The 20,874-nt window shown below is 45.2% G+C and overlaps 1 protein-coding gene across 1 annotated transcript in view; it reads right to left on the bottom strand.

Moving 5' to 3' along the window:
* The window catches only part of LOC140711307 (uncharacterized), a 54,824-nt gene that overhangs the window by 714 nt on the left and 33,236 nt on the right, over nucleotides 1-20,874 (bottom strand). Inside the window, exons 4-7 of the mRNA XM_073014268.1 lie at nucleotides 2,072-2,174; nucleotides 1,849-1,938; nucleotides 1,334-1,416; nucleotides 933-1,130 (exon numbers count right to left, since the gene is read on the bottom strand). Coding sequence (XP_072870369.1) covers nucleotides 933-1,130; nucleotides 1,334-1,416; nucleotides 1,849-1,938; nucleotides 2,072-2,174 — 474 coding nt within the window. The remainder of the gene's footprint in view (nucleotides 1-932; nucleotides 1,131-1,333; nucleotides 1,417-1,848; nucleotides 1,939-2,071; nucleotides 2,175-20,874) is intronic.

Below are 20,874 nucleotides of genomic sequence, written 5' to 3'. Positions count from 1 at the left end.
GGCAGAGGTTGCAGTGAGCTGAGACTGCACCTCTGCTCTCCAGCCTGGGGACAGAGCCAGACTCTGTCTCAAAAGAACAACAATAAGAAACCACCACTAGGTCTTTGGGAAGAATTTTTAGAAATATAAAAGCAATGGTTTCATTTGACCCTGAAATTGGCTTTATTATCTAGTTGATTCAGCCAACCCTACAAACCCTGTGTTTCTGGCAAGATGGCTCACTGTACTGGCCGTGGCATCTCCCAGCCTCACTGCTGTCCCCCCATCCCTCCACAGGCACAGGATTCCCAAAGAACAGTGGTGGCTCAAGCTGCGGCCCCTCATGAAGATCCTGGCCAAGTACATGGACAACTATGATGTGTCGGACTCAGGCCAGCTAGAGCACGTGCAGCCCAGCCCTGGAGCGTCTGACCCAGTCTTGCCTGCATGTACCTGCAACCTGGACTCACCGTGGACCATCTGTTTTTGTAACACTTAAGTTATTTATCAGCACTTTCTGAAAGTATTTATTGACATTAATACCTAACAAGCAAGCACCTGTCACCGACCGTGTGCCCCACCAGTTCCAGTGCGTGCTGTCTGGACTGTGTCTCATGCTTTCAGATGTGTGTATTAAACGTTTGCCTCCAACTCCAACAGTCCTCCGTTTTAGTTTTTTAAGTAGGAGATTAAAACCTCAATCTATGGGTGGCTACTAATGGTTTTCTCAGCACTTTTGTGGGCAAAGATTATAAAAATATTTTTAGTAGGGATCACTGAACTATGCACAAGTCATAAAAGGAGAACAAAGCCAGTAGTTTACACAGGCCAAGGGGAATGCCATGTTTATTGCCATGTGTCAGTTTCCAACCACAGCAGCAGGCCAGGACCCTGGGCCTTGACCCCAGGCTCCTGCTCTCCTTAGAAAGTAAAAGAGAACACATGAATCTTACCTACTCGGCCTCTTGATTGCAATCCTAGCTGCATGTTAAAACCACCAAGGTGGGGGTTTGAAAAATCTGATAGCCAGTTTCTCGTCCAGTCCAAGCCACGGTCCTTGCTGGGACCTAATTTGGAATTCTCTGATGACTCTTGCCAGAGTAGACATGGGTGCTGGCGTGACGGCCCTGCTGCCCTCGTGGGCCCACCTCCTGTAGGGACAGCGTTTCTGCCTCTTAGCTCTAGGTTGCAGGAGACCACAGCTGTGCCTCAGAAATGGCGGTGGAGAGCTGTGTGGAGGGAGAGGAGACCCCAAAAACAAGCTGTTTGGGAAATCAGAGTCCAACGGCCAAGAAGAGCTGGCGTGGCGGCTCTCCTTTCTGGCTGTGTGAAGACGAAGCGAGCGCTTACTCACCCCAGCCCACCTGCTTCTCAGGACTGCTTCCATCCGGCCGCCCCGTTGAACTTCCGTCTGTTAGGAGGACGCTCCCACAGGGCCTCGGTGTAATCGAGTTTCATGAATCAGCACAGGCAGACACGGGACACCTTTGTGTACCTTTTCATTTTACTTCTGTTTTTTAGTAAAAGCCCTAAATGCTACTTAAGATAATGACTCAAGCAGAGGTTAAATCAGAGTTGCCCTTTATTTTTAGATTCTTAAATATTCTAGAACTAATGAGGTAAAACAAGCCTTTCAGTCAGTAGAAAGTGAAAATTCTACGTGGTGCATCTTTGGCATTTCGTGTATGACTATTTCAATGGACATCTTCCTGGTCGCTCTTAAGATTGACTTGCCAGTCAGTTGGCAACACTTTAAGAATGGCATAATATTCTTGGAAAAGCAGTAGCATTTCTGACTTTTCATATTCAGCTCTAGAGGCCTATTGTCTCAGGGGCTCCTGCACAGTTGGGGGCACCAGGGCCGCTCACCTGATGATCCAGGATGGGTCCTTGGCGATTTTGGGATTCTCGGGTCTGAGTATGGCCAGGCCATGCGTGCTCTTCCCAGTGCCGAGGTACCTGAGAGGAAGGCAGGCGAGGTCAGTGAGGACTGGCTTCTACTTCAGTGCCGTTAAGGTCTCCAATCCCGGACGCTGTCTCCCCCACTCCCCGCTCCCCACTCCCCACTCCCCACTCCCCACTCCCCACTCACCTATCGCTCATGGCCAGGAGCTTCTTGTGGCTGATGGTGAAGAGCTGCTCCCTGTGGGCCTGCTTCATCTCATCCGAGAGGCCGTACAAGAAGTGGTCCATTCCTAGAAGACAAACCACAGGCACAGGGGGGCTGCCACCCAGGAGCTCGCACAGTGGGCTATGCCCTCGTGTCCCAGAGGGGACAGGTGCATTTCACTGTTACTTCACATATGTGTTTCAACCACAGGGTCATGTCTAACAGCCCAGAGATCACACCCTGACCTCCAGCTCCCACGAGCCACGCTGACTCTTACCAAGGCCTGCTTCTGCAGCGTGGATGCATTCAGGACCGCGTGAGGCTGATAATGCTGTGAGCAAAAGTGGCTCTACAGTGTAATGTGGCCAGGCCTGGGCCGTGGTCACGTCATCCTTCCACACGAATGAGCCCAGTCACTGCCGTGGGTTGGCCCCACTGGGCCTCAGGTCAGTAAAACTGAAATGACAGGATGCACTCTTCTCGCCCAGATGTCGGGAAGCGTGTTTCCAAGGCCAATATTTAGGGTGTCAGACGTGGAAATCGTATCACAGGCAAGGACAGAGGCGCCAGAAGCTGGTGCTCCTGCCTGTGCATGAGGGAACTCGGAAAACAGCAATGTCATCTGCGAGGCTGTGGACTGAGATTCTCACTGTTACACTCACAATACCTTTGTATGAAGGAGCGACAGGATCATCTACGGTTGAGAAGACAAAGTTTGCCTTCGTCAATGTCTTGCTGCGTGAATTTTCCAGATTTTGCCCAGTAAACCTTCCCAAAAGATTGGAGTGTCTCTATTGCTTTTGGGTCCCTAGGAAACCCAGAGAAATAAATAGGCAAGCATTTTACCAAAGGACAAGTTTATGACAAACCTGTGACTTAACAGTTCAACATCTTCTATGGGTTAACAGCTCTATTTTACATCTGATCTAGTCCAAACAGCCCCCTGACAAATTGCTCAATTACTCTCAGTGGAAGTTTAAATCCGATCACATAAGACTTTCAACACGTTCTCCCTCTTAGACAGGGTCCGTCTGCATAAAGTCCTCCCCAGATGATTTAAATCCACCTCTCTGTGACATCAGAAGAGGAAAGATGTGGAGGGTGGGGGCAGGTCAAGATTACGAGGAAATTACAGAAGACTCACATGGAAAAATCAAGCAAACAAAGGTTTTCCTTTAATCTCCCTTAAGGACACACCCAGGGCAGTACAGGAATCAGTCTGAGGGGGCTGATCCAGACTTCCCTTTGTGTAAATGGAAAGAGCCCAGCCCTCCCTCCACCCTGACTCAGAGCTGCAGAGGGGTTGTGAGCTGCTTCCCCATCCTTGTCTAGAAGAGTGGCTTCCAGCACAGCAAATGGGAGAACTCAGCAGGGTGGCAACGGCTACCGACTTCTCTACCTACGTGCCTGCTTACCTACCTACCTACCTAATCTATCTCTGCATCCACGAGCCAGGCTCTCATTCGCCCAGGCTGGCGTGTGGTGGCACAATCTGCTGACTGCAGCTTCAACCTCCCTAGGCTCAAGGGATCCTCCCGCCTTAGCCTCCTGTAGCTAGGACCACAGGCACTTGCCGCCATGCCTGGCCAGCTCCTTCTTAAAAAGTGTCAGAATACAGGTTCTCTTGGGCAGCAAAGCCATACACAATCAAGAATTTATTATTTTAGAATAACGGTGTTATGTTTATGAAAGCTAACAGTTGCATCCACATCAGGCACCTCCAAATGAAATGAGCTAAGAATGTTCTCAGGCTGTATCGCAGCCCCTCACCTGGGGCCTGTGTCCCAGGTCCCCCAGAGCAGGGTTGCAACCTCAGACAGCCACTATGGATACTGTGTTTTTCTCCTATGCCTATGAAAAAGTCTATAGATTAGGTGCAGCAAGATATTAACAAAATACAACAATTATACTGTAATAAAAGTTATGCTAAGTAAAACAAGCGTTCTGTGAACAGAAGCTCTTGGACACCCACAGCGTATCTGATGACCTAGACGGCTACTGAGTGACCAACAGGCAGGTACCGTAGACAGTGTCAGCTTTCATCCCACTGCTTAGAAGAATGGTGTACAATTTAAAACTTTGGAAGTGTTTATATCTGGAATTCTCCATTTAATATTTTCAGACCAAGGGTGACTGGGTAATAAACCATGGAAGGCAAAACCATGGATGGAGGCACTACCGTGTTCTGCCAAAATATGCTGGCTTAAGCCAGGGTTTACTAAAGACAGAATGCTTCCCGTTTACGCTGCTGGCCCCAATCCTTGCACCAGAAAGGACATTGCTGGGTGTGGCTAAGTGCTCGAGAAGTGAAAAGCAGCACATAGAACAACTTTTGTCTAAAGTTCACTGCAGTAGAAGAAAATGACACTGATAATCATGAGTAGGAGACTAAAACACAGTGTGTGTCCCAATGTGTGAACTAGAGCAAAGCTCACCTGTAAGAGTAAAGGGTGAAAACCCCACTGTGGCTGAGTTTTGCGCCTCCACTGTAAGCGCCACCTTTTTCTCGAATTTCTGTATGTAGGAATTTAGCAGTCATCAAACATGCAAGGATTTTAAGACTGAAATTAATGATTAAAAAATGCAAGTTTAAAACACCATGGCTGATAAAAAAGCATAGACAATGAAGTAATTATTGGATTAAGTGAAAATGAAAATAAAATCAAGTTGTACAATAATGCCACATAAATTACGGTCCCATTTTTTTGTTCTGGTTTTTTAAGAGATGGGATCTTGCTCTGTCGCCAGGCTGGAGTGCATAAGGGCAATCACAGCTCACTGCAGCCTTGAACTCCTGTGCTCAAGGGATCCTCCCACCAGTCTCCTGAGTAGCTGGGCCTACAGATGCGTGCCACCACGCCTATTTTTACAATTTCTGTAGAGGCAGGGTCTAGTTCCGTTGCCCAGGCTGGTCTTAAACACCTGGCTTCAAGTGATCCTCCTGCCTTCAAAGTGCTGGGCTTACAGGCATGAGATTTTCTTTTTAATTAACAAAAACTAAAAAGCACAAGGAAGCACAATTTTCAAGCAGTTGTCTTGGATTACATGGTTGAAAGCAGTGGTGGTGGGGAGGGAATCTAACACTTCCAGCACCACACTGCTTAACTTGTTCCAATGCATATGTGGCATTTTTAAAATCTGGTGAAGTAGAAAGAGGTTATTTCTATTGTAAAGGCAAATGTGCAAATGAATATTTAAATGTCTCACATCAGGATACCAAAAAAAAAAGGAAACTGAAGTCAAACTCTTTGAGTTTTATAGGAATCCCTTAAGAAAACACACACTCTCCGATACATCACATTTCCAGGAACGGGCCTGATTTCATCTGCCTTCCACTGCGAATCGTGACATCACATTCTAGATGATTCCAGAACACATCCACCTCCGACAGAAGGCAGGGCAGACAATGATGGTAGCGTCTGCAGCAAAGACACAGGCTCCTTAAAGACGCCCGTGGCGAGATCAGCCCCGGGTCACCACTTCCACAGATGTGCCATTTCCCAAAGCAGATGAAGGGAGTCAAATAGGCCAGGTGGGAAATCAAGGAAGGAGTGGGCGTGTTCCCAGTGGCTGTGCTGGGAGAAGTCATGACCATCTCGTGTGGGCCCTCCAGGAGAAACCCAGTGCCACTTGGGTGGCTGGGGCGTCATCAGTTGGGACCAGCGAGGTCGGAGCCAGACCCTGGGGGACGGAGCCTCTACAAGCACCAGCAGGGATGGCCTTCCATCCATCCATGCATCCTCCTCCTTGAGAAATTTCTGTTACTTGTATATTAAAAACACATGCTCACTGTTGAAAGATTATAAAATACAAAAAACAAGGAAAAAAAGATCTAGAATCCCCCTGGCCCAGGGGGAACCTCCACATTTTTAGCGTTTTCTGTCTGCATTTTCCTATTGGATGGTGGAAACAGACCACTCTTCTGCTGGCACAGCAGACAGATCTGTTTATCTCCTACAAATATGGAAATTAATGAACAAAACAGCTGACCACACACCTCTTTTCTACAGAAGAGCTCTTTCTGGGCCCCCACTGCAGCCCCATATTTCCTCCCACCTGGCTACACACCTCCCCATCTGTGGTCCTACTGTGACACACGTACACCCTGGAGGCCCGGCACCTTCTCCTATCAGGATAGACTGCCCAGGCCTAAGCCTGCCTTCCCCTCTCTACCACTCGGGTGGCTGGGGCACCATCAGTTGGGACCAGCGAGGTTGGAGCCAGACCCTGGGGGTCTCCTCCTTGGTTTAGTCCCTCATGGGGGTAGCTGCCTGGGACAAGGATACAGGAAGTGAATTTCCGGGATATAACATTTTTGCACAGATCTGTGTCATCCACACCCAACTGACAGGTCCCCAAAAGTGTATGTCTGTGAGTCTGTCCTCCTGGTCTGGCCAGTTTCCACAGATGGGATGAACACAGCCGAGGGGCAGCCACACTTTGGAAGAAAGGGCTGGAGGGCCAGTTCGTAGGCTGCAAACTCCCTCGCCCCACGCCACTTTGGGAACAGGCCTGACCCTCACTCTCGGCCGTGGCTTTGGCCGCTCAACCCTGGGCCTCCTTCCCTGAGCTTCTGACTTGGTGGGGAGACAGGGGAGGCAAACTCCTCAGAGGGACTGTGAGGCAGCCTCCAGCCCTGCCATCTGCAGGGCTCTGCAGGACCACCTGGTTTCTCCCCACTGCCCTGTCCCTCTGTGGCCCCGGGTCAGGCACCCCCCACCCACCCACCCACAGTCTGGCTCATGAGGTTCTCCTGCAGCCCCCATGGCTGCCTGGGTCACCTCCCACTCTCCCTTGTGGCTTTGTGTCTTGATCTACCTTTGCTGCCGTTCCATGCATCTGTCCTCACGAAGGCTTAATCTACCATGTTTATCAGAAGTCTCAACCTAAATTCATTCAATTTCCACCTAGAGATGAGGGGAGTACATGGGGCATTTTGAAAGGAGTTTGTGGTTAGGGCCTTTGTTCATAAAGACTCTGCTGTTTAAAGAGGGCTGCTCGTAGACTCACAAAGCCCCAGGTCCAACACTCAGAGTCAGTGCAGACTCTTCCTGTGCTAAAACATGCCCTGTGAACTCGAACAGGCTTGACAAGTTGCTTCTGTAAGGCTCAGGCCTGAGAGATCCCGACCTCCACCCTCCTACCTGGCAAGATCTGGGTCCGTGTAGGGGACAGTTCGGATGCATTCGCCCACATAATTCACCGGGAAGTGCATCAGGAAGTGAGTCTTCATCTGCCAGGGCTTGAAGGTGGGTTCCTGAGGGATAAGGTGCGGTCAAAGGTGGCTGTCCTATTTTTATTTTGGCCTTTTCTTAGTGTGTGTTTTCTGTAACTACTGCTGTGTAGAACTTCTATATGAGTTTTAGGTTGTGAATCTTGCCCACCCAGAGTTCCCCCACCCCAGAGAGCCTCCACTTCGGCCCCCCTGGGCTGGTCCTGCCTGTGCTCCGCTTGGTGTGAATGTTGAGTGTGATCGATCCACAGGGCTGCTTGACCCTGCGTCTCCTTCCTTCTTGTTGCTGAGGCCAGTTCTGTTCTCTCTTTCTCCACCTGAACTGCACTTGAAGCCAAGATGAAGGATGAGAAGTGGTTGCTAAGAAGGACCCCCTTGCAGCGAATTTGCTGTGAGGAGGCTGTGCTGGCCCAGCCTGTCATTTCCTTCTCTAAGCTCATTCCAGAGGTCGGCAAGGGGCAGCCTGTCCCTGCCTGCTCTCGTGGCCTGCGAATCAAGAATGGATTTTACATTTCCAAATGATTGAACAAATAAAAAACTAACACTTCTGTGGGGAAAAGAAAGAGAGATCAGCCTGTTACTGTGTCTATATAGAAAGAACTAGACATAAGAGACTCCATTTTGTTCTGTATTTGAGATGCTGTTAATCTGTGACCCTACCCCCAACTTTGTCCTTGCAAGAGACACGTGCTGCGGCGACTCAAGGTTTAATGGATTTTGGGCTGTGCAGGATGTGTCTTTGTTAAATAAGTGCCTGAAGACAGCTTGCTGGTTAAAAGTCATCACCATTCTCTTAATTTCAACTGCCCAGGGACACGTACATGGCCAAAGGTCGCAGAGACCTCTGCCTAGAAAAGCTAGGTATTTTTTTTTTTTTTTTTTTTGAGACGGAGTCTTGCTCTGTCACCCAGGCTGGAGTGCAGTGGCCGGATCTCAGCTCACTGCAAGCTCCGCCTCCCGGGTTTACGGCATTCTCCTGCCTCAGCCTCCCGAGTAGCTGGGACTACAGGCGCCGCCACTGCGCCCGGCTAATTTTTTATGTATTTTTAGTAGAGACGGGGTTTCACCGTGTTCGCCAGGATGGTCTCGATCTCCTGACCTTGTGATCCGCCCGTCTCGGCCTCCCAAAGTGCTGGGATTACAGGCTTGAGCCACCGCGCCCGGCCCGAAAAGCTAGGTATTGTCCAAGGTTTCTCCCCATGTGATAGGCTGAAACAATGCTGCTAAAAGGTTTATGGAGATGTTTGCATATGCATCTCAAGGCACAGCATTTTCCTTTAAACTTATTCATGTCACAGAGATTTTTGTTCATATGTCTTACTGCTGATTTCCTCCCTACAATGATCCTATTGTCCTGCCACTCCCTTATCTTTAAGATGGTAAAGATAATTATCAATAAATACTAAGGGAACTCAGAGACCGGTGCCAGTGTGGGTCCTCTCTAAGCTGAGCGCCAGTCCCCTGGGCCCACTTTTTCTTTCTCTATACTTTGTCTCTGAGTCTCATTTCTTTTCTCAAGTCTCTTGTTCCACCTAACGAGAAACACCCACAGGTGTGGAGGGGCAAGCCACCCCTTCATCTGGTGCCCAACGTGGAAGCTTTTCTCTAAGGTGAAGGTACACCAGAGCGTGGTCATTGAGGACAAGTCGATGAGAGACTCCCGAGTACGTCTACAGTCAGCCTTGCGGTAAGCTTGTGCACTCGGAAGAACCTAGGGTAACAATGGGGCAAACTGAAAGTAAATATGCCTCTTATCACAGCTTTATTAAAATTCTCTTAAAAAGAGGGGGAGTTAAAGTCTCTACCAAAAATCTAATTATGCTATTTCAAACAATAGAACAGTTTTGTCCATGGTTTCCAGAACAGGGAACTTTAGATCTAAAAGACTGGGAAAAAATTGGCAAAGAATTAAAACAAGCAAGTAGGGAAAGTAAAATCATCCCACTTACAGTATGGAATGATTGAGTCATTATTAAAGTAGCTTTAGAACCATTGCAAACAGAAGAAGATAGTGTTCCAATTTCTGATGTCCCTAAAAGCTGTGCAGTAGATTGTGAAAAAGAGGCAGGGATAGAATCCTGGAAAGGAACGAAAAGTTCACACTGCAAATGTGTAGCAGAGCTGGTAATGGCTCGGTCAATGCAAAATGTTTATGTTAATCAATTACAGGAGGTAGTATATCCTGAAACGTTAAAATTAGAAGAAAAGAGTCCAGAATTAGCAGAGCCATCAGAATCTAAACCACGATGGCCAACTCCTCTTACAGCAGCTCAGATGCCTGTAACTTTGCAACCTCAAATGCAGGTTAAACAAGTACAAACTCCAAAAGAAGATCAAATAGAAAAAGATAGAGTCTCTGGCATGGCAATGCCAATCCAAATACAGTGTCCACAATACCAGCCGGTAGAAAATAAGTCCCAGCCGCCAGTAGTCTATCAATACTGGCTGCCAGCCGAGCTGCAGTATCGGTAGCCCCCAGAAAATCCGTATGGACAACCAGGAACATTTCCACTGCCACAGGGCAGGGTGCCATATCCTCAGCCGCCCACCATGAGACTTAATCCTACTGCACCGCCTAGTACACAGGGTAGTGCAGTACATAAAATTATTGATGAGGCAAGAAAACAAGGAGATATTGAGGCGTGGCAATTCCCAGTAATATTAGAAGCAAGACCACCTGGAGAAGGGGTCCAAGAGGGAGAGCCTCCCATAGCTGAAGCCAGATATCAGTCTTTTTCTATAAAAATGCTAAAAGAAATGAAAGAAGGAGTAAAACAGTATGGACCCAACTCTCCTTACATGAGAACATTATTTGATTCCATTGCTCATGGACATAGACTCATTCCTTATGATTGGGAGATTCTGGCAAAATCATCACTCTCACCCTCTCAGTTTTTACAATTTAAGACTTGGTTGATTGATGACGCACAAGTACAGGTCCAAAGAAATAGGACTGCCAATCCTCCAATTAACATAGATGCAGATCAACTATTAGGAATAGGTCAAAATTGGAGCACCGTTGACCAACAAGTAATAATGCCAAATGAGGCCATTGAGCAAATCAGGGCTATCTGCCTTAGGGCCTGGGAGAAAATCCAAGACCCAGGAACCACCTGCCCCTCCTTTAATACAATAAGACAAGGCTCTAAAGAGCCCTACCCTGATTTTGTAGCAAGACTTCAAGATGCTACTCAAAAGTCAATTACCAATGAAAATGCCCGTAAGGTCATAGTGGAGTTGATGGCGTATGAAAACACCAATCTTGACTGTCAATCAGCCATTAAGCCATTAAAAGGAAGGGTTCCCGCAGGATCAGATGTAATCTCAGAGTACGTTAAAGCCTGCAATGGAATTGGAGGAGCTATGCATAAAGCTATGCTTATGGCTCAAGCAATCACAGGAGTTGCTTTAGGAGGACAAGTTAGAACATTTGGGGAAAAATGTTATAATTGTGGTCAAATTGGTCATCTAAAAAAGAATTGCCTAGTCTCAAGTAAGCAAAATGTAACTACTGAAGCTACTACAACAACAGATAAAGAGTCACCTGGCCTATGTACAAGATGTAAAAAGGGAAAACATTGGGGTAATCAATGTCGTTCTAAATTTGATAAAAATGGACAACCACTGTGGGGAAACGAGAGGAGGGGCCAGCCTCAGGCCCCGCAACAAACTGGGGCATTCCAAATTCAGCCCTTTGTTCCTCAGGGTTTTCAGGAACAACAACCCCCACTGTCACAAGTGTCTCAGGGGATAAGCCAGTTATCACAATACAGCAATTATCCCCCGCCACAAGAGGCAGTGCAGCAGTAGATGTATGCACCGTACAAGCAGTCTTTGCTTCCAGGGGAGCCGCCACAAAAAATCCCCACAGGGGTATATGGCCCATTGCCTGAGGGCGCTGTAGGACTAATCTTAGGAAGATCAAGTTTAAATCTAAAGGGAGTTCAAATTCATACTGGTGTGGTTGATTCAGACTATAAAGGCGAAATTCAATTGGTTATTAGTTCCTCAATTCCTTGGAGTGCCAGGCCAGGAGACAAGATTGCTCAATTATTACTCCTACCTTATATTAAAGTTGGAAAGAGTGAGATAAAAAGAACAGGAGGGTTCGGAAGCACTGATCCGGCAGGAAAGGCTGCATATTGGGCAAGTCTGGTCTCTGAGAGCATACCTGTGTGTAAGGCCATTATTCAAGGAAAACAGTTTGAAGGGTTGGTAGACACTGGAGCAGATATCTCTGGCATTGCTTTAAATTAGTGGCCAAAAATTGGCCTAAACAAAAGGCTGTTAGAAGACTTGTCGGCGTAGGCACAGCTTCAGAAGTGTATGAAAGTACAATGATTTTACATTGTTTAGGACCAGATAATCAAGAAAGTACTGTTCAGCCAATGATTACTTCAATTCCTGTTAATCTATGGGGTCGAGATTTATTACAACAATGGGATGCAGAAATCATTATGCCCGCTCCATTATACAGCTCCACGAGTCAAAAAATCATGATTAAGATGGGATATATACCAGGAAAGGGATTAGGAAAAAATGAAAATGGCATTAAAGTCCCAATTGAGACTGAGAAAAATTAAGAAAGAAAAGGAATAGGGTATCATTTTTAAGGGCGGCCACTGTAGAGCCTCCTGAACCCATTCCATTAACTTGGAAAACAGAAAAACCGGTATGGGTAAATCAGTGGCCGCTACCTAAGCAAAAACTGGAGGCTTTACATTTGTTAGCAAAGGAACAATTAGAAAAGGGACACATTGAGCCTTCATTCTCACCCTGGAATTCTCCTGTATTTGTAATTCAGAAAAAATCAGGCAAATGGCATATGTTAATGGACTTAAGAGCAGTAAATGCTGTAATTCAACCCATGGGGCCTCTTCAACCCGGATTGCCCTCTCCAGCCATGATCCCAAAAGACTGGCCTTTAATTATAATTGATCTTAAGGATTGTTTTTTTACCATTCCTCTGGCAGAGCAAGATTGTGAAAAATTTGCCTTTACTATACCAGCCATAAATAATAAAGAATCAGCCACCAGGTTTCAGTGGAAAGTATTACCTCAGGGATTGCTTAATATTCCAACTATTTGTCAAACTTTTGTAGGTCAAGTCCTTCAACCAGTTAGAGATAAATTTTCAGAATGTTATATCATTCACTATATTGATGATATTGTATGTGCTGCAGAAACAAGAGACAAATTAATAGACTGTTACACATTTCTGCAAGCAGAGGTTTCCAATGAAGGACTAACAATAGCTTCTGAAAAGATCCAAACCTCTACTCCTTTTCATTATTTAGGAATGCAGAGAGAAAATAGAAAAATTAAGCCACAAAAAATAGAAATAAGAAAAGATACACTAAAAACATTAAATGACTTTCAAAAATTGTTAGGTGATATTAATTGGATTCGGCCAAGCCTAGGCATTCCTACTTATGCCATGTCAAATTTGTTCTCTATCCTAAGAGGAGAGCCAGACTTAAATAGTAAAAGAATATTAACTCCAGAGGCAACAAAAGAAATTAAATTAGTGGAAGAAAAAATTCAGTCAGTGCAAATAAGTAGAATAGATCCCTTAGCCCCACTCCAACTTTTAGTTTTTGCTACTACACATTCTCCAACAGGCATCATCATTCAAAATACTGATCTTGTGGGGTGGTCGTTCCTTCCTCACAGTACAATTAAGACTTTTACATTGTACTTGGATCAAATAGCTACATTAATTGGTCAGGCAAGATTACAAATAATAAAATTGTGTGGTAATGACCCAGACAAAATAGTTGTTCCTTTAACCAAGGAACAAGTTAGACAAGCCTTTATCAATTCTGGTGCATGGCAGATTGGCCTTGCCAATTTTGTGGGAATCATTGATAACCATTACCCAAAAACAAAAATCTTCCAGTTTTTAAAATTGACTACTTGGATTTTACCTAAAATTACCAGACATGAACCTTTAGAAAATGCTCTGACAGTATTTACTGATGGTTCCAGCAATGGAAAAGCAGCTTACACAGGGCCAAAAGAGCGAGTAATCAAAACTCAATATCAATCGGCTCAAAAGGCAGAGTTGGTTGCAGTCATTACAGTGTTACAAGATTTTAATCAACCTGTTAATATTATATCAGATTCTGCATATGTAGTACAGGCTACAAGGGATGTTGAGACAGCTCTAATTAAATATAGCATGGATGATCAGTTAAACCAGTTGTTCAATTTGTTATAACAAAGTAAGAAAAAGGAATTTCCCATTTTATATTATTCATATTCGAGCACACACTAATTTACCAGGACCTTTAACTAAAGCAAATGAACAAGCTGACTTACTGGTATCCTCTGCATTCATAAAAGCACAAGAACTTCATGTTTCGACTCATGTAATTTCAGCAGGATTAAAAAACAAATTTGATGTCACATGGAAACAGGCAAAAGGTATTGTACAACGTTGCACCCAGTGTCAAGTACTACACCTGCCCACTCAAGAGGCAGGAGTTAATCCCAGAGGTCTGTGTCCTAATGCATTATGGCAAATGGATGTTACACATGTACCTTCATTCGGAAAATTATCATATGTTCATGTAACACTTGATACTTATTCACATTTCATATGGGCAACCTGCCAGACAAAAGAAAGTACTTCCCATGTTAAAAAATATTTATCTTGTTTTGCTGTAATGGGAGTTCCAAAAATAATTAAAACTGACAACAGACCAGGTTATTATATTAAAGCTTTCCAAAAATTCTTAAATCAGTGGAATATTACACATACAACAGGAATTCCTTGTAATTCCCAAGGACAGGCCATAGTTGAAAGACCTAATAGAACACTCAAAACTCAGTTAAACAAAAAGAAGGGGGAGACAGTAAGGAGTGTACCACTCCTCAGATGCAGCTTAATCTAGCACTCTATATTTTAAGTTTTTTAAACATTTGTAGAAATCAGACTACTACTTCCGCAGAACAACATCTTACTGGTAAAAAGAACAATCCACATGAAGGAAAACTGATTTGGTGGAAAGACAACAAAAATAAGACATGGGAAATAGGGAAGGTGATAACTGGGGAAGAGGTTTTGCTTGTGTTTCACCAGGAGAAAATCAGTTTCCTGTTTGGATACCCACTAGACATTTAAAGTTCTACAATGAACCCATCGGAGATGCAAAGAAAAGCACCTCCACGGAGACGGAAACACCCAATCGAGCGCCATTGACTCGCATGATGAACCAAGTGGTGATATCAGAAGAACAGATGAAGTCACCACGCACCAAGAAGGCGGAGCTGCCGACCTGGGCACAGTTAAAGAAGCTGACACCGTTAGCTGGAAAAAGCCTAGCTAGCACAAAGGTGACACAAACCCCAGAAAAAAATGCTGCTTGCAGCTCTAATGATTGTATCAACGGTGGTAAGTCTCCCCATGCCTGCAGGAGCAGCTGCAGCTAATTATACCTACTGGGCCTATGTGCCTTTCCCACCCTTAATTGGGGCAGTCACATGGATGGATAATCCTATTGAAGCATACGTTAATAATAGTGTGTGGGTACCTGGTCCCACAGATGATCGTTGCCCTGCCAAACTGGAGGAAGAAGGAATGATGATAAATATTTCCACTGGGTAACGTTATCCTCCTATTTGCCTAGGGAGAGCACCAGGATGTTTAATGCCTGCTATTCAAAATTGGTTGGTAGAAGTACCTACTGTCAGTCCCACCAGTAGATTACTTATCACATGGTAAGAAGAGAAGATAATCTCACTTTAGACATTTCTAAATTAAAAGAACAAATTTTTGAAGCCTCTCAAAGTCACTTAAATATTGTGCCTGGAGCTGAGGCGTTAGATCAAGTGGCAAAAAATCTTTATGGATTAAACCCAACGACTTGGATTAAGTCTATTGGGAACTCTACTGCAGTAAATTTTGGAATTATGTGTCTCTGTTTAATCGGCTTGTTTTTAGTGTGCCGGACCAGTCGAAGAATCCTGCGTCAAATCGAGACAATGAAAAATCCTTCATCGCCATGGCACATTTATATAGAGGAAAAGGGAGAGAGAATGTTGCGGGAAGTCAGGGACCTTGAATGCAGGGAATGGCTGAAGCCACGGCAGAAAAACATAAAATATGAAGATTTCATGGACATTTATTAGTTCTCCCAAGTTAATACTTTTATAATTTCTTATGTCTGTCTTTACTTTAATCTCTTAATTCCATCATCTTCTTTGTAAGCTGAGGAGGATATATGTCACCTCAGAACCCTGTGATGATTGCCTTAACTGCACAAATTGTTTGTGGAGCATGTGTGTTTGAACAATATGAAATCTGGGCATCTTGAAAAAAGAACAGGATAACAGCGATGTTCAGGGAACAAGGGAGATAACCTTGAACTGGCCACCAGTGAGCCGGACGGAACAGAGCCATATTTCTTCTCTTTTCTTATGCAAATAGGAGAAATATCGCTGAATTCTTTTTCTCAGCAAGGAACATCCCTGAGAAAGAGAATGCGCTCTGAGGGTAGGCCTATAAACAACCCCCTTGGAAGCGTTCTGCATTTTATGGTTGAAGCCGAAGGGATGAAATAAGCCCCGGCCTCCTGTAGCGCTCCCAGGCTTATTAGGATGAAGAAATTCCCACCTAATAAATTTTGGTCAGACAGGTTGTCTGTTGTCAAACCCTGTTTCCTGATAAGATGTTATCAATGACAATGAGTGCCCAAAATTTCATTTTTAATTTTAATTTTAACACCATCCTGTGATCTCATCCTGCCTCCACTTGCTGGGTGTGGCGGCCTGGAGCCCGAACGCGGGGGGTGCCAGCACCCCCGGCGATGGGGCTCCCAGAAGCCAGGGGGGCGGGCCGGGGGTGGCGGCCGGGGGGCCCGACCGCGGGGGGTGCCGGCACCCCCGGCGATGGGGCTCCCAGAAGCCAGGGGGGCGGGCCAGGGGAGGCGGCCAACACGGTGAGACCCCTGTCTCTACTAAAAATACAAAAATTAGCTGGGCATGGTGGAAGGCACCTGTAATCCCAGCTACGTGGGAGGCTGAGACACAAGATTCTGTTGAACCCTGGAAGCAGAGGTTACAGTGAGCTGAGATTATGCCACTGCAATCCAGCCTAAGTGACAGAGCAAGACTCTGTCTCAAAAATAAAAATAATAAATAATAACAAAAGAAAAAATACATATGCATTCCTAGTCCCTTGGAGCTACAGCAACAAAGCTGGTGATATATTTTGGGTACTTCTAATCAATGTTTTCCATGAGCTACACTGCAAGTCTCAACCTTGCCCCTGCTACAGTAATTATCTATTACAAATTAAAACAAGAGCCATAACTCTGTCTCCTACTAAAATATTCTAATTGAGACATGTTAACAGAATGCATTTCTTTGGGTGATAAAGTATCCACCAGGGTGGAGAACAGACGGCCCACCGATTGTGCTGTGGCCCTAACCACCAAGGACTCATGAATCATCCACAGCAAGGCTGGTGACTCAAAAAGAACACTAAATTGCTCTTTGACATTAATTCTTAAACCTTGAGAAACCAAAGTTCTCTTTGTAACAGACTTGAAAAAGGATGAAGTCAGAAGTAGCTCAGCAGAGATGCACCAACTCTTACCTGAGAGAGACACCCCTTGCTAATCACGTCTGGATTAACGGATGTGCTAAAAGCATCTCTTCCAACAGAGACACAGACTGCAAACAGGAATGCCGTGAACACCTTCCCCAGATAACCCAGTCCTGACCCATCCACCCCTCAGGAGGTCCCCAGACAAATCCAATAAGGAAATGACCCCACAGCAGATTCAGGTGCAGGCAGTGAGAGTAGTGGCGTCAGGGAATTCCGCTGTAAACCTTGGCAGCACGCAGGGAGGTGTACCCAGCTGGACAAGTGAAGTCAAAAGTGCAGGATGATCTGGCCATTCCAAATATGCAGGGCATTCCAATTTTGTTAAAATGAAACCCAGCCTTTGAAAAGGCCCGGACTTCCCACAATGTGTGGTATTTATAGTGTGGAGGGCACTGTAGAGAAGTTATCAGAGGGTTCATGACGGCAAGATCCACGGAGGCTCTGCCATGTGCCAGGCATGAGACAACAATTTACACAAAACACCTCATTTCACCCTACACAGAGTCCACAGACTGCTCCACAGTCTCCCAGGTAAGAGTTAGTGCATCTCTGCTGAGCTACTTCTGACTTCATCCTTTCTCAACTGCTTCATGTGTCACCCTACACAGAGTCCACAGACTGATCTACATTTCACCCTACAGAGTCCACAGACTTCTCCACATTTCACCCTACAGAGTCCACAGACTTCTCCACATTTCACCCTACAGAGTCCACAGACTGCTTCACATTTCACCCTACACAGAGTCCACAGACTGTTCCACATTTCACCCTACACAGAGTCCACAGACTGCCCCACATTTCACCCTACACAGAGTACAGAGACTGCTTCACAGAATACTACCAAAGGGGACCATCAAATGATCCCCAAGAAGTAATAAGCGCCTTAAAAGTAAGAAAGCCAACCTCCTCCCCCTCTCTTAACTCCCTCTCCTCATTTCCGCAGAACCAAAGAAATATGAAGGGCCAGTGACGCCCCACTGAAGAACGCTCTCATGGTGGTTACACTCTGTACATAGGGAGCACAACACTGCTCCGTGCTGCATGAGGCTACTATTCTATACTACACTAGTACGATCTGTTTGTTCTATTCTATACTATTCCATTCTCTATGATAGAATACTACAGCTTCATTCCATACTATAAAATACTGTACTATCTGTTCTATTCTATTCTATTTTCTTCTATACAGAAAGGAGTTAGCCAGCTTGCTTTAGGCAGACAGTAAGGGAAGGGTCCCAGAGAGCCTCCAGCCCATGTTTTGTGCAGATAGGGGGACTTGCACGGGGGGGCTCGCCTAAACATGCTCACAGCAGACTAAAGGTCCCCATGCACACGAGGGAATGGGGTGGAACCACCAGATATTTGCTCCTTAGACAGCGAGCCCAGCCCCATCAGCTTCTATATAAAAGCCCTTGTAGTCAACTGGGAAGGGAGCGACCAGCAACCTGCTCTCAGGACCCCTCTTTTCGCTGAGAGCTTAACTTTTAGCTTAACAAGTTCCACTGCACTCACTCTTCGATGTCCCCGTGCCTGTTTCTTCCTGGTCATGAGACAAGAACCTGGACCCAGCTGAGCTAAAGAGAAAACCTCCTGCATCAGTGCTACAGAACACTATCCTCTCTGTTCTGTGCCATGCGACTCTACTATTCCACACCACACTACGTAATATTAATACTATGCTGTGTGTTCTAATCTAGATTGTATTATGCTATGCAATACTACGTCATTAGTTCAACTGTATACTCTACAATACTATCCTACTTGTTCTATTCCAGACCATGTAATACTATTTGTCCTATTGTATACTACACTATATAATGTTACACTGTTTCTTCTATTCTATGCTACCCTATATAACATATATAACATATATGCTATTTGTTCTATTCTGCGCTACTCTATATAATTCTATTCTGTTTGTTCCATTCTATACAATACCTTGCATCATTTTACCATGTTCCACGATACAAGAGTAGAGTCCGTTATACTTTCATAATCTCTTTTCCAAGCTCTTACCCGGTAAGAAATGTGATGTTTTACTATGCCTCACATAAATGCACATTTCATGATAATCAATGCCATTTCCTATGGTTGTAGAATTCTGTCTCTATGATTCTACTGATACGGCTTCTTTGGGCTTTTCTTTAAGTCCTTTGCAGTGTCTGGTTTCCTAGTGAAAAGATGACTAAGGTCCCGATAAGATCCTACAAAACCAGCATTCACACAGGCTCACCTGTGTGCACACTGCTGGACTCCGTGTTGAAGGAGTGACAGGAAGACAGATGGCTGTCAGTGGATGGAAGGCAACAAGCACAGAGTAGATTCCAGAACTGAGACATGTACCAAGGCTCTGGCACAGCTGAGGGTCGATCCCAATTCTAGCCTGTCACAGAAAGGCAGAGGAGACTTCGCACAAAGAGCACAGAACTTTGCTTTAATAAAGCAAATGCTTACCATCCACTGTGAGGAGCTCAAGGAGAAATTGCAGTAGGCTCTACTAATGATACTGCTTTAAAAAATGGAAGGGAGAGGGTACATTTTCACATGGGCCATGTGGAAAGTTGGCTGGACCTGCCCCTGGACCTGCCGCTGGACCTGCCGCTGGACCTGTTCCTGGACCTGATGCTGGACCTACCGCTGGACCTGATGCTGGACCTGACGCTGGACCTGCCCCTGGACCTGCCACTCGGTCTGCTACTGGACTGCTAACAAATGCTGCTGATTTTTATGGAGAGAAAAGTACAATGCGTCTGAGAGCAGCTGTCCCAGCTCTGGATGAAGCCGGCAGAAAAAGGAAGCAGCAGAGACGCTGGTATCATTCAGTGGGCAGAGTCAATGACCCTCCTCTAAGTCCAGCAAAGCTCAACCTGCATGTCTGCAACTAGAAATACCAATCATAAGCCAGACCTCCTGGCAAATACCATTGACCCGCTGTAATTCTCTGTGGTGTATTATGTCCCATGTACAGGAAATCATTCACAAAGCCTTTAACCAGGAAGTACTAACATGACTTTTAATGCAATATAACAGCTTTGCACCCATTTAACATATATTTAACCCCAGTGGTATATGTAAATATATATTTTATAGAACATCAGGCATGTTTACCTAATGGCTCGAACTTTCACAATGTCTCTCTCCCTGAGAGGACAGCGGAGGATCCCATGCACTGTCTCCAGGAACATGCCCCTCCCAGAGAGGATTCACAAATCCAATGTGCACATGCATGCATGCACAGACACATATCACACACACACATACACACGGACACGCACACCTACATGCAATACATACATTCACACATGCACACACATTCACATAATCACGTAATACCACCACATAACACATGCATACACACACAACACTCAAACACACACGCACAAACATACAACACTCAAACACACATGCACAAGCATACACACAACACTCAAACACACATGCATATACATACACATTCTGACACACATACATATGTAAATGCGTAGACATAACATGCACAAATATACATGTATAACTATATACACACGAGCATCCATGCATGTCTACTTGCACATATGTGCAGTCGTGCCTAAACATGTAACAGATGCACACACATACATGCAACACAAATACACATGCACACATATACACATGCATGCACATGTACATTACACACAAAGGCACACATACATGCACAACACATATACATGCAATACACACTTTCATACACATAAATGCAAACACACATACATATATACATCCCTCAAAGACCCCATTATTCAATTCTAAACAAAGTAGTTTATCCCCCAAATGTACCTTCTCGTAATTAATAAGCTCTACTGCACATTTCTTGTTTCAAATAATGAGGTCTCACACACAGCACACACACATTTATACTCCAATACGTGTGAACATATAAATAGAAATAGGCACACGGGCACGAAGACCCTCTTCTGTAAA

Source organism: Chlorocebus sabaeus, unplaced genomic scaffold, assembly GCF_047675955.1.
Source record: "Chlorocebus sabaeus isolate Y175 unplaced genomic scaffold, mChlSab1.0.hap1 unalloc_scaffold_570, whole genome shotgun sequence".
In the NCBI taxonomy this organism is placed as follows: Eukaryota; Metazoa; Chordata; class Mammalia; order Primates; family Cercopithecidae; genus Chlorocebus; species Chlorocebus sabaeus.
Note: the sequence above shows the minus strand (reverse complement) of the source record. Positions and strands in the feature narration are given on the sequence as shown.